The 14,427-nt window shown below is 36.6% G+C and overlaps 1 protein-coding gene across 2 annotated transcripts in view; it reads left to right on the top strand.

Moving 5' to 3' along the window:
• Positions 1-14,427, top strand: part of PEX7 (peroxisomal biogenesis factor 7) — a 36,097-nt gene that overhangs the window by 16,340 nt on the left and 5,330 nt on the right. For both annotated transcript variants that reach the window (XM_085217215.1, XM_085217216.1), the window contains exons 8-9: positions 143-198; positions 5,902-6,001. In XM_085217215.1, coding sequence (XP_085073341.1) covers positions 143-198; positions 5,902-6,001 — 156 coding nt within the window. The remainder of the gene's footprint in view (positions 1-142; positions 199-5,901; positions 6,002-14,427) is intronic.

The following is a 14,427-nucleotide window of genomic DNA, read 5'->3' as shown; positions in this document are numbered from 1 at the left end:
ATAATCTGTATTGTTGCAACATCATGTGTACCTACAAAAAACAGCTTAAATAGCTAAACTTTGGTAACTTTCTAATTACTGTAAGTCTGTATCTGCTCATGATTTTTTGCTTTAAAAGTTGTTCTGTTTTGTCTTCTTACAGTTTTCACCATTCCATGCAACTTTATTGGCCTCTTGCTCCTATGATTTTACTGTGAGGTACAGTATTTTTTTTTTTATTGCATAGAATATATAATCCTTCTTAATTTTGCTTGTAATAGAAAATAATTCTAGCACAGGCATAGTGAAGTGCAGTTAATGTTGCTCCTAGATGTTTTCTCTAATAAGATATGTTGAAAATACATGGGCTCTTTCCTTAAAAACTGTCAGTCACTCCTTTCTGCACTGGCAGATGCTTTCCTTGTAGGCCTTTTCACATTGTTCTGCTGCACATAGCTGTGTCCAACTGTGGTAGTCTCTGATAGGAAGGTAATAACCTCTAAGATGAATGTGGTTGAGTGACTTTATATGTTTCTGTGATTTGTTTTTATTGAAGCTTTTATAATGAATTTTTTTGATCCTACCAATATCTAAGGAAGCCTTTTAGTATTGTTCCTCAGTATGTATGCTGAAGTTTAGATGGTATTTCAGCAACTTCCCTTGACTTCCCAGTAAAACTAGTAAGTACTGGTGAGTGTTTTATAATAAAGCTGAGTGCTTTAATACAAATTAACTGCTTTTCTCTTCTTAACAAGTGGAACCATGTTGAAACCCATTGATAAGTTTATTAGAAATATTAGCAGAGGGGAATATTTTCTTTCACTGACAAGATGTTTAAAAATGCCTAGTATGTACAGGTTGGTGTACCTGGTGTACAAGAAAGATTAAGTTTTGAAGGCTGATGTTGCACCTGTTTGTAGGACAGATGGACAACTTCACTGGTTTCAAATTCCCTCTGATGGGAAAGCAAACCTCTATTCCTTTTGCAGTTGTATAGCTTGTGATATTTCTATATCTCATTTTGTTAATTATTAATGCAAAGGCTTGCATTTTATGCTGTCCTAGATATAGCATATTTTGTGATTACAGGACAGCATAGGCTTTAAATTTTAATCTGAAATAAGCGATTAAGACTCAGTGTTCACTTACATACATTCAAATATGTAAAAATCAGGTATTGCATGTTGGTTTGGAAAAGGAAATTTCTAAACCAACTTGTTTCTGAATTCCTGAAGTTATATTTGATTATTACTTTTTGCCTATAGGCACATAACATCTATTATGTCAGTCTTAGATTGTGAAGCAATTTTGGTTTTAAAATAGAAAATAATTATTGTTTGTAAAACCCCACACCAGCAATCACTGAAGTGACAGGTTTGTTTGTTTGTTTGTTTGTTTTACCACGGGGCCTTCTTTTGAGCTTTGGATGCTTCAAGGCAGGCATAAGATCCATCTGATAAAGTAGGGCAAGGAGAACATGTTTGCTAACAGGCTTGATAACATAGTAAGGAGGGCTTTGAAGTAGAGAAATGTTAGGAAGGAGTGACTGTAACCTGAAGAGAAGTGAAGGTGTGAGGGTCAGAGAAGTGTGTGCAGAACAGCATTATGTTAAAGGCTTTCTAAGTTGCCCTCTGAAAGCAGACTGATACCTGAATGCAACAGAGGAAGCAAATGGGTAATAAGAAGTCTATGTGCAGCTGCACAGCTGTAGCCTCTTAGGGGATTGTACAGATTTAGTGGGACATTGCCACCTTCATAGCCTCTCTTTCCTGAGGACCCTTTATCCTTTGCCACATTCCAGTATGGTGAGCTGCTAAGAGCAAAGGTTCTTGAGAGCTTCTTCCTAAGTTTACATTAATTGTTATTCTCTTGCTTAGTGTAATAAGGAGTAATGCCTGGCCAGTGAAATACTCTGTTGTGTGGTTGCTGCCAGGAGCCTGACAGTCTAAGTGCTGTGTTGTCTGTACGTATATAACTTTAGAGACTGCTGTATCAGCATTCTGTCTTATATAAAATGCCTAATTTTATTTATGTGAAGGGCTTACTTGTTATACAATACTGCACAGCAGTCTGTGGAGGTTTATTTATGTCATCTTCTTTAGCGTCCTCTACTGACTCAGTGCCAGCTGGTTTGCTGTGTGTGGTTTCTCAAAAGGCTTCAAAGTCCAAAATAAAAAGTGGTGATTGTTGGTTGTTTTTTTTTTCCAGTGGCCTTGTCTGAACAGTATGATTGATAATCTCCATAATAAATGGTCAATGCATTTCAGTGATTTTAATGCATCCCATTGCTCTTCCCCTTTTTGACACCAACTGTATATCCTTCAGGTTTGGCACTAATGTACTTCATGTAAGGTCTAGCTTTGCTTCATGTAAAATGTAGTGCATTTTCAGCTCTGACATTTAGTTTATGAAGCTTTCAGCAAAGATGGAGAAAATTTCTATCTCATATACCATGGTGCCTGTAAATGCAGAGAGTGGAGACATTTTCACAGAATGCCATGTTTTGCTCTTGGCATAATTCTTCTGTACAAACAATTAGTTGCTGTGACCAGAGAGAGAGGGATCAGAGATGAAGAGATGAAATATAATTATTTAGGAGTTTTAGCATGAGTGAACGGCAAGTGGAAGTCTTTGAAAAATGTGGCACAAGTAAAATATTATGTATAATGGGGGAAACTTGTCACTGCAATACTTTGGGAATGTCTCTTCTAAAGAGTATAATATTATGATGTACCTCTACCACATTCCTTTACTGTCGTTTGCAAGAAGGAGTAAGAAGTAGAGTTCTCTGAGGAATGTTCTGAGTTTGAATGGATGCACAATACTCCCTACATACACATACATGCATGCATACTGGCATGTATGGACTTGCACATACATACACTTGTGGGGACATGACTGTGTACGTGCAAGACTATACACGTTTCAATTTAATAAGAAAAATACTTGACAAATATATAAATAGGCAAGAGAAGTTCAGATTCCATTAATTTTATATTTCGTAGAATCTACTTAAGACTTGGTTTTAGCCTCATTTTGTAGTAATCCATAGAACAGTATGGCATGGGAGTCCTTTAAAAATTATGATTGCTTGTGTGCACAAGCTATTGAAAACTAGTTCCCATGCCAACTTCATGCTGGTAGCTGAGAAAATAAAAGGTGTGGTAGATCTGAATTTTACTTTTTGGTACTTAAGTATAATGATATGTATTTAGTCCTCTGTCTTATAGATCCTTCATCAAGACAAACTCCTTACTGTTTGGAAGAACTCAAAGGAAAAAAAAAAAAACTAGCTGTGTTAATTCAAAAAATCAGTTTTAAAACAAATGAATCATTAAATGCCCGGAAATGTGCAAAGTACAAGAACATTTCCAGGACTTATTTAGGTCTGCATGCGTGTTCTTAAGCCTTATCTCTATTAAAATTCAGTTTGAAAGAACTTCAGTGTCATCTCTTACCGGAATCATAATTTTATATATTTGGAATCTCTTCAGTATAAAAAGATCCTGTTGCATTAGGCACAGACAGTGCTCACCCAAATCTAAACAGATGATCTGATAAATTGAAGAACTTCATTAAGCTGGTATCAAGCCAGATCTTGAAACGTGTTCACAGAATCTTGCCCATGGGGTAAAGAAGCAATTTTTGTTGAAAGTTTATTCTGCGCTAGATAGCAAATCTGAAAGAAGCTTTAAGGTGAACCACAGACTCTACCTGCCCATCAAGTACAAGTTCAATGACTTGGATCACAAAGAAGTCTTCAGAACTTCTGGAATAATGCTGCTCACAAAAAAACCTTTTTTTTATTTTTTACTTCAGTCACTTGTCCTTTTTTTTGGTTTTTCCTTCAAGCTGAGAAAGTGTTTTGCTTTGCTCCATTGCTCTTTTTTTTTTTTTTTTTTTTCATTTTTCTTTTTTCCCAACTAAAAATTATCTTCCAGATAATTGAAATATTTATCACTGGCATTTTCCAGCATGAAACTGAAACCTCTGCAGTAGAACATGTTAATTTGAATGTCTCAGTTGATGGGAACTCCCATAGTGTCGTAAGAAGTTTCATTGGTAGCAAAGTTGCTGGTGGTAATCAGAGCCTCGAGCATTACATCTGGTGAAATTAACCTAATTCAAAACTGATTGTAACTTTTCAATTATGATTTAACTTTATTACGACTGTGGAAGTCAGAATCACTCATAGACCGGTGTTAATACCTTTTGGTATTAAGACAAGAATTACAATTTCATGCTAAATATTATAACAAATATTAATAGGTGTGACATTCTTGCAGTTCATAAATTCACTGCCATTTTCCTGCCTGCATGTGCTAGCTTTCTTTAAAAATAGTGTTACGAGGTAGAATTTCTCTTAAAGTTAGGCAAATGTTGACCTCAGGAGTTACTCACCAAATGATGCAACTTCATAAGTGAGATAATATCTTTCTTCCAGCAAAACAAATTTCTGCTGCTTTTAATAGCATTATAACATTGTTGAATACCACAAAGGGATATTTGTGTATTTTCTTTTTAATTTATTCTAATATACATGTCTGTTTGTATAAATATTAAACATCTGTAATTGAAATTTTAAAGTAATGAATCTTTAACGATGGCAGCATCTAAATATATGTTGTTGTTGTTTTTTTTTAATTGAAAGTGCATCTTTCCATTAAAAGAAAAAAAGACAAATCGAGGAACAAAGAGTGAGCAGAACCACGCTAGTATTGAAAGCTGGGCTACAGATAGCATTTTTCACTTTATACTGCAGTAAATAATCAGAGCCACCATGAAATTGCCATCAGTGGTTTTCAATCCTAAGACTGTGCAATTTTTTACCTTTCCTTACCTTCTTATGAACAAATGGGTGAGGATGAAAACGCTGAGATGGTCTTTTTGCCCTTCTCTCTTGAAAAATAGGTTGTTTATCTTAGATCTCAGGTACTAGGAAAAAGTTAAGAGGACTGTTGCTATGGCACAGCCATTGTACTGATACCTCTCTGGTCATTTATTAAGGAAATAACATTTACGTATTAAACAAACTGACCTTGCTGGCTCCAATGTTTGCTATTTTACCTGAATTGGTTTGAACATAAAGAGCACTCAGTGTAGTTAGTCTGATAACAAATCGTTCTTATTAATTATTTTCACTATCCCCAGTCACAGACCTCTGTGATTGTTAGAGAAGAAATAAAGCATCTGATTGACCGCTGTCAGAAAATTCAAACAGGAAACCTGGTTACAGCTGCCACCTCCTAGAATGTGCAGTGCTTTGTAGCTTGTGGACTTTTCTAAGAAATACCGTATAATCCAAAAAAAACAAAAACAAATCTTTCTTTTGTGCCATCATTAGACTAGTATTAACTGTGTAGTGCCACTGATCTTTGTCGTACAAATTTGTTATTGAATTATAATGTTTTACAGAAGCACAGTCTCAAATTAGAGACAAAGAATGGCCAATGTCATACATGAGAACATGTAGTTTTCCATAAATAAACATCTTGTACTGAACGATACCAAAAATTGAGAAAAATCATAATTTGAACTGATATCTTACAGGGATACAATTATCCATCTATCAAGAAATATGACGAGAATAATCTATCCTACATTTTTTTCTGTTTTAGTAATGTCCCAAATGCTGATCTTTGGTGCCAATTTTGATCTCACTTCCAGCAACAAGAGACAAAGATGGTTTTACCCAGTGAGGTTTAATTTATGCAAATCAGCAGATGGCTTTGCAGGAATACGATTAGTTATGTTTCCTAAGTGGATGAGTTTGCTCTTTTAAATATCCTGGCAGCAACAGATTTGTCAATATCTCAAATTATATTTTTTAAATGGCCTTTCAATTACTTTAATTGTGGTTTGTTTGATTATTATTTTTTTCTTTTCTTTTTTTTCTTCCTCCCACCCTCCCTTTCTACATAGATTCTGGGACTTTTCCAAGCCTAACCCTTTGCTGGAAACGGTCGAGCATCATACTGAGTTTACATGTGGACTAGATTTAAGCCTTCACAAATGTGGCCAGGTAAGAGATGTGACAAATTTACCTTTTGCTTGCCTATTATAGCCAGTTCTTTCAAGGCTGGACTGCAACACTCAAATCCTGAATAACAGCCACCAGATCACAGAAAGCTTTTGGAATTGAATCTGGCTGAATGCTTACTAAGTAAACTCTTCTTCAGGAGTATATTTATTTATAAAGCAGTTACTTGCGTTGAGCTGGAAAAGAGGACAAAACTGACAGAACTGCCAAATCAGGTAGCTGAAAGCCACAGCAAGCTCATGGAAAATGAGGTGGCTTTATTTTGGAAGGAAGAGTAATGGTGAATAGTCTTAGATACCAAGCAAAGACAGAGGGCTTTGTTCCATCTGCTTGAAAAGTCAAGTTTAGTATTGCTAGTGTCACACTTGATCTCTGAATCTGTTTTGTCATGTACTGTAGGAGGCTCAACATATATTCAGAAGTGTAAAACCCTCAGTTATTAATCTGAATGAGTGGGACCCATTTTGACGAGAGCATCTCTTTGTGTACTGGTTATAGTAGGATTCAAATATTTCTGTTTTATAAACAGAGTTGTTATATGTAGTATGAATTTGTTGTTTCTTTCTTTTTTTTTTTTTTTTTTGCCAGCAAGACAGAAGAAAACTGAAAATAAAGTTCATCATTTTCTTTAAAATATATGGTTTTAACACAGAAGTTAATGCCACTTGGTTAACTGTGCCTCAGGTGTTATTTGCATGTAGATTCTTCCCTAATTCAAAGTGAAATTCAATTTATATCTTAGATGAAAATGACTTCTTTCATTTGAGATGAAATTCTGACTGGACAATATAAAACCATCCTAATTTCTGCTACTGACAAAATAACATGGGAGTAAAATGTCAGTTTGGCACAATACTTAGCTTAATGTGTGTGGATTCATTCTTGGCATTGGTGCAGGCTTGAGGAGCTTTATGCCAGACTGCTCGTTCCCTTCATTCTGCTGCCTCAGGGGTGCTGTGGTAGCTATTAATGAGACCGTGCTGTGAACAATGCAGAGGAATTTGTAAGGCTGAATAAAAATCCCAAGTTTCAGGTTGTTTTTCATTGGGGCAGGGCAAGAGTAGTGTAAAAGCTAGTTGTCAGGAATTAAAGCTTTATCCCAAGTGAGTGCATAGATATGATTCTGTCTGAATTGGGGCCAGGGGAGCAGGAAGCATAGCTTAGTGCTTTAGGGCCTTAGATTGCTACTTCACAGCATCCTCTGAGCCCAGCTCAACTTTCCACGAAGTTGGTGTGGCTTTTGCAATGGGTTTGAATGAGATGACAAAAAGGGTTTTCTTCGTTTGTATTGAGGATGTGATTGCATCTTGGTTCTAAGCCTGTTGGAAAGAGCCCCGAGTGTTACAGTGGATGGTGTTTTTGACTGTCTGGCTAAATACGTTGTCTTTTTTTGTGATACATCTGTCAAGCTGAGTTCCTGCTGAAAGGACATTCTTTCTTTTGTAACTGCAATGTATGGCACAGCCTTCTTGGAACAAGGCTCATTGATGATAATGAATTCAGAGCAAGCAGCTGCACCTGCACTGGTGTGTTGGAAAAAGGAAAATGATGATATGGATACCTACATTAGGGCATTCGTGCATCTAGATGGTTTTTTCCACGCAGAAGTTCTGCAAGTCTTGTGTTGGACTTAATGTGGAAGTACCAGCCTGTAAATCCAAAGTACTTATCCATGTACAGTTCATGCCAATGTGCCTTCCAGACAGATATTTGGCATCTGCAACAGCTTTAATATTCCTCTGCTTTTTCTGTTGAGTTGATTTAGTGTATTGTGATGATTGGATATCACAGCAATTGGCAATGTAAACATTGCTTTAAAAAAAAATAATTATAAATCTTTAATAGAATTGAAGTGTAACTACCAGATCAAGAGTGAACACTTACTGAACAATCTGAGCCCTTGAAGCTTTTCCCTGACTTCTACACTGATCCAACAAAGATTATTTGCCTAAGTTATACTGCTGCTTCCAGTATGTAGGTTGCTCTCATGGCTGTTCTGTATCAAGAACTGATAATGAATCCCAGTACCTGTTCTTCATGCATTAATATGATTTGAGATTTTCTCTGTATACGTCAGAAGGAGTTACGATTTGAGATCAGAATTGCTTTGCTCCTCCATGCAATGGACAAGCTATTAATTTATAGTCAAATTAAGTATACCATTCTGGTCATTAACCTTTGCTTTCGTTCTTAATGCTGTCTACCCAGATGATATTTTCCACACCTATGCCCAATGAATTTCAGTATTTTTGAAGTATCTTTTACATGTCAAGAAAAACTCAGTCTGTACTCTTGGAAAAGTGTTCAAAATAGATACCGTGATTAAGTGTCCAATTTAGGATTTACAAGGCATTCCTGTGGAACTGACTGAGCTTTGAGCAGAATCCACAGGCAGGTCTGTGCAGGCAAGGGGTTTTTGTACAGTATCCTGCTAAGGGGAGGCAACCTGTCAGGGAGAGATTTGCTGGTGAAGAATGGATATCAGATCATGAAGATAAGTATCAGCTAGGTGAAACAGAAAATTTTTGGTGCTTAATTAGCATTCTAATACCTAATTTGGAAGTATCTGCCTCTGCATAAAGAAAGCTCTTGTTGAAAGCTATGCCTTTATGTAATCAAGAGGGTTGCTTTTTATTGTTGTTCCTTTCACTGTTCATGTCATGTTTATAACAATTTCAGACTATGAACTTCCATATGCAAACTAAACAGGCATAGGAGGTATATAGAGAATAATGAAAATGATAATCAGCTTTATATTATTCCCCTCTAGAGGCTGATAGTGCTAGACAATATATTGGAATGGTATTCTGTATTTCATCATATTTCTGACTTCTCTCCTGGTATATACTTTCTTGTATATTACTCTTTAGTATTCTGATGAGTGAAAGTAATGTACCCCCTTAGGTCCAGTCCTTACTGGGATTTTGCTGTGCTTACTTGCAGAGCTGTAGACATTAACCTAACTTCTTTTGGTATTTGTGCAGCTTTCTTTGAAAGCAGTCTTTTTTATATTAAAAAAACAAACAAACAAAAAAAACCAACAAAACTCTTGCAGGTTGAATGTGGTGTGGTAATCATGAATTCATTTTGTAAGTTTTTTAGGCAATCCATCAGTGACAGATAAAAAAAAAAGAAAGTACAGCTCCTGTGAATATTCACTTCTTCTTGTCCAGATTCTGAAATTATTTCAGTAAGTACATAAAGAATAATGGTACAAAAACCCCAACCCCTTCTGTTGTAAAGCTGTATTTTGCTTAAAACAAACGTGAGAGAAGCCTGAAATGTGTCTGAAAGTCTTTCTCAGCCTACATTTTGAGTCTGTTCTGAACTCCAATAGGCTCACGTAAACAGTGGAAAGTACATTATTGCTTCCCATTGAGCCAGCCTTTTTGCCTTGCTACTGAGAGTGGCACTGAGCATTTAATCAGAGCAAGAGAGGAATCTTTCCATTTCTCTGTACTCTGTGAACAATGACATTTACAAATCAAGAGAATATCAACTTCAACAGAAGTGATGGTAAGTGTGCAATGACCTAGAATTCTTGGCATGTGAAGAGGGTGTTAGACATCAGTGACGTGCCAAATCAGAACAGGATCTTCATGATGTGCAATAGTGAGATGTTCCTCTTGGAAATTGAAATTGTTCTGCACCATTTCACGAGAATGTGTGTTGAAGTCTAGGTTTTAGTATAACTTGTGAACAACACACGTGATAATCATGTGAGGTTTTCTTTTTTTTTTTTTTTTGACTGTGATTGTGTGTGTTTGGGTAGTAATTATTCTACAAATAGGCAGCTCGTCATCTAAAAAGCTTTTTGTGTCAACATGGTTTGGGAGGCAAAATTGTTTCCTCTAGCCCTCTGTATGGCTGTACCTCCATTTGTAAATATTCTCCCTGAGTAGATTAGCTCACATAAAACTGGTTTATCTTATTTCTCCAAAGTGCCTGGGACTCCAGGATGTATCGCCATAACAAAGGGCATGGCTACAGTTTTGCTCTGCTGCACTGGAGATGGTGATGTGAGATATGGCAGCACACACATGATAATAATATAGAGTTGGTGCTGATACCACTACAGTACCTGTGAAACCAGTTTTGTGCTCTCTTTAGCACTATTCTTTGTGGCTCAGCTTCTCGAAATTTCTGCTTTCTTTTCCCTAAAACAGTGGGATATCACCAGTATTTTGTGTCCATACCAGTCTATGCTCTTTCCATGTGCCCAGAGGCCATTAGAATCAAGGGAAGATATTTGCTTTGTAGTGACAATCTGTTGATCCAATGAAGTACTGCTGTGCTGATGGCATTGTGAGCTTTCATATGGCATCAATATCACTAAAATGTAAAAAGCTGATGTTTCTCAGTAGTTGGAGGGAGACGTAGCCAAACTGTACTCGCCTGACGGTAACTCAAATTTAGTTCTAAGATCTTGCCGTTTTTTAGAGAAATCTTCGATCATCCGTCAAGTTCTGGTGTACAAATTTGTTCTGCTACCTGTTTTCTATGTGCAGTTTGTGCAGTGCACCACATTAGCTGTACCAGTACAACAAGTAGGAGAAAGGGCAGGAGAGAGGAGCAAATGGAAAGGCAGGACATATCTATAGTGAGGCTCTTTTGCTCTCTGTTTTGCTGTTCATTAGTCATCCACCCTTGACAGCCCCAGAAATAGTGGTTGTTTCATATAAAAGTACTTCTTGTGGGAATGTATAGGAAAGTAAAAACCTTGCTTTTGCTCATTTGCTCTTATCTGCTACGCTTAATTACCAGAGAACCAATAGCTTTCACTCAGCTGTTGTGGCTATCACACTGCTGTAATTGTATTACTATCTCTACTGCTTTTTAATCTCTCCCTATGAACCTTCTCTGGGATGTTACTGAAGTTAGGCTGTTAGAGATCCTTTGAGATTAAAAGATTCTACAGCAGCTCTGCTTTTAGTTTGCTTCAGAGTGGACTTTTGCATGGAAAGATCAGATTTAACCAAATGCAAATGTTATCATTAAACCAAAGTGAACACCTTTATACAGCTGGAGGAGGAGAAAAGAGAGGTGACATTTATTTCTGGTGATTATTGCAATATGTCCTTTGCAAACTGTTATACTTTCACTGTGTAAGTCAAAGTTAATCATTTATGAACAATGGTTACTCTTAGTCATTATCGAGAGAAGTCTTGTCTTAGAGTGTTTGGAAAAGTTGCTGCCGGGCATCACAGTGCTGTAGAAGCTGCGGTGTCAGTCTACTGAGAGGAAAAAGTAACTGATTCTGATGTACTGAAAAGAGATGTGAAGCATCTTAATACATGTGTTGGTTATGTGCTGTGTTTCACTTGCCTAAAAATAATTTCTACTCCTGAAAACCTTATTTGTTAGTCCATATTCTGGATTTTCCTTTATGTCTGCATAATCAATAATTGTTTGAGTCTCCCAGTGAATTAGCCTAGTGAAACTCAGTGAAAGACAACAGGATTTTTCAGCTGTCACTGAAAACACTTTGCCTTATCAGTATCTGTGATTATATCCAGCTTGAAGATTGGATGTGGTCATTAGGAAAACACAGTTTCACTGCATTTAATCTGACTGCTTTTTGGGTCACTGAGGCACCAACAGAGAAAGGCAGGTTCCAGAGTATCTTCTACACAACTTAAGATTGTATTTACTGGTCAGGGACTCAGTAGGTGTCTTTCCCTTTATATAGGTACAGAGGAACTGCTACCACTGCTGTGGAAATTCCACAGCTTTTCTAACCTGCAACTTGTGCCTCAATTTGCTTTATGTCTTACTTATGAAAAACACACTCAGAAGACTTGCATTTAGAAAAGCACAGTGTGACCAACACGTTATCTTCCTGTTGCCTGTGCTGGAGCAACTAACATGTTGAGATAGCTGCCTCATTTTTAAATTGGTGAAATGTGACCACATCTTTGCAATCTGAAAAATAATGCCCCTAAATCTTTTATCTCCCTAAGAAATAAATAGATTTCTTACGCAGTATCTGAAATAGCTCTTCTTTGTAAGAACTTCTGGTCAAGGGTTTAATTCTGTCTTTATTGGAAATAACAATTAAATCAGTATGTGTTATTTTCAGAAGTGCATCAGAGAAATCTGTCACTGAAAATTCAAAACAAAAGGTTTAAATTTGCAGACTGCATTACTTTGTTCTTGTGTGAAGGTAGACATCATGTGCAGCTCCTCCCTGACATCTTTTGGCCAAACAAAAGGCTGTACCAGTAGTCCAGATTTGCTAGTACAAAACAGGTATTGAGTAGATTTTAATTCATGCATGGTCCATTATGCACTTAATCAGATCATTTTGGTGAGTCAGGAGGTCTGCTATTCTTTTTTTTTTTTAATGGCCCCAATCCAAAGGAAGAAAAAAGTACTAAAAAAGTGCTAAAACATAAATGTTTTCTACTTGTGTTTTTCTAGGATATTATATGTGAATGGATAACTAAGGCCTAAACTGTTCTGGTGTTCTGGAAGTGGAATATGAGGAGTGATCACCTCTGGAAGCAAACCTAACTAATCTCCATCTTGCATACATACACAGGGTGCTCAGAACTATTAAAAATATATAATAATGATATAAATAGACTGTTAAATTCTATATAAAAAGCCACAGAAGATAAGAAACTAAAAGAGGAAAGGGAACACAATATTAATGGAAGAGAAGAACTGAATATTTTTTTCTGATATCGCTTCTTATAGAAGAAAGACAGGTCTTAGTTTTATTTGAAAAGGGGGTAGGATGGAGAAAAGCTGAAAAGAGAAATGAGTCATTATCAGACACGTTTATGCATTATCCTGATTTATTACAAGCTCTCAGGAAGCTGAGTGGCACCAAGGTACTTCTGGATTTGCCCATTAAAAAGAATGAAAATGTTAGTATGGAGAAAGCTGTACTTTCTTCAAACTCCTTTAATAGAGGGACAGCAGAACTCCGTTTTAGTTGTTCTTTTGAATGTACTTCATCTGGATTAGGGCCTGGGGTTTTATTATGGATTCAAACGTTGGGAAGAAAAAAAAGCTACTGACTTGGGAGATTTCTCTGCTTTTCTTGCTCCTTCTGAATAGCGAAGAAGCAGAATGTCAACCAGATAATTGCACCAGACTGAATGGATTGTCCTCAGGAGCTGGAAAAGGTCTAAGTCTATTGCTAAACAAGATGATTGTGATGAATAGGAAACAGGGCCTGTCAAGGAAGTAAATCAGTTAGCAAGTCGATGGAAATGTCTTCGGTAAATTAATGGATATCAATATTAAATCAGTTGGTGGGAAAAATTGTTAAACTCTGAGACAAGGAACATTTCAATAAAATACAGGATAGCTGTTTCATTTAAACTATGATTTTCTAGTCAGGCAGTCAGATTCCTACGATAAGTGCAGGCTTGGGTTGGTTTGCTTGCCTTTGGCTTTACATAAAGGGAAATGTAGTGATGCCCATTTTGTTTTTGTGCTTGAGATAGACATGCTTAAATCTCTACTGGCAGATAACTTGGCATGGCATTTATGTTGCGGCAATAACAAAACAATACCCCCAGCACATATGCTAGTACAGCAGTTTTGCTATTGAAATAAAAGGGTAAGAAAGTTAATACCGCTTTGTTAGACTGCTTTTATCCCACAAAGCTTTGGTAACAATTGATAACCAGCAGAAAAATTACCAATTTTAAAATGCTTTTTTTCATTTGTATTATTTCTTAATGTAATTTAACAGTCAGCATAAGATAGAATATTATTTTTTTTACAGTTAAGCTGTTGCTATTTTCCTTTTTCTGTGCAATTTCTGATAAATGAATGTTTGTATTCTATTGCTACAAGAGCAATTCAGTCTGCATAAAAATGATAATGACATATGGGTGTCCAAAGTATAAGGAAATTATGTAGTTCTTTGCAACTGAAGTAAACTGTCCTTTACTCTGTTTGCATATCAACTTCAAAAAAAAAAAAAAAAAAAAAAAAAGTCAGTCACACACCCTCTAATTACAGAAAGCAGTGAGATTTGTTTCAATCTGTAAGTGAAACCTGTCTCCAAGACAGTGAAGAAGACATTTTCACTGAAGGACAAACCTTCATGTTCCAGGTGGTAAGGAATTGCTGGCTATGCAGATAATGTTTGAGTTGTTAAAATTTTCCTTTGTCCTTCATCTTATCACAGAAACATTTTCTCCATGTGTTGGTAACAGCATCTCATTGATGGACTGGAGCACCTCCCCTATGAAGACAGGCTGAGGGAGCTGAGCTTGTTCAGCCTGGAGAAAAGAAGGCTGCAGGGTGACCTGACTGCAGCTTTTCAATACCTAAAGGGAGCCTACAAACAGGAGGGGAATCAACTCTTTGAAAGGGTTGATAACAGCAGGACAAGGGGAAATGATTTTAAGTTGAGGGAGGGAAGATTCAGGTTGGATGTCAGGGGG

Source organism: Meleagris gallopavo, chromosome 2 (assembly GCF_905368555.1).
Source record: "Meleagris gallopavo chromosome 2, MGAL_WU_HG_1.1, whole genome shotgun sequence".
Classification (NCBI taxonomy): Eukaryota; Metazoa; Chordata; class Aves; order Galliformes; family Phasianidae; genus Meleagris; species Meleagris gallopavo.
The sequence above is the reverse complement of the archived record's forward strand: the minus strand, read 5'-3'. Positions and strand labels throughout refer to the sequence as shown.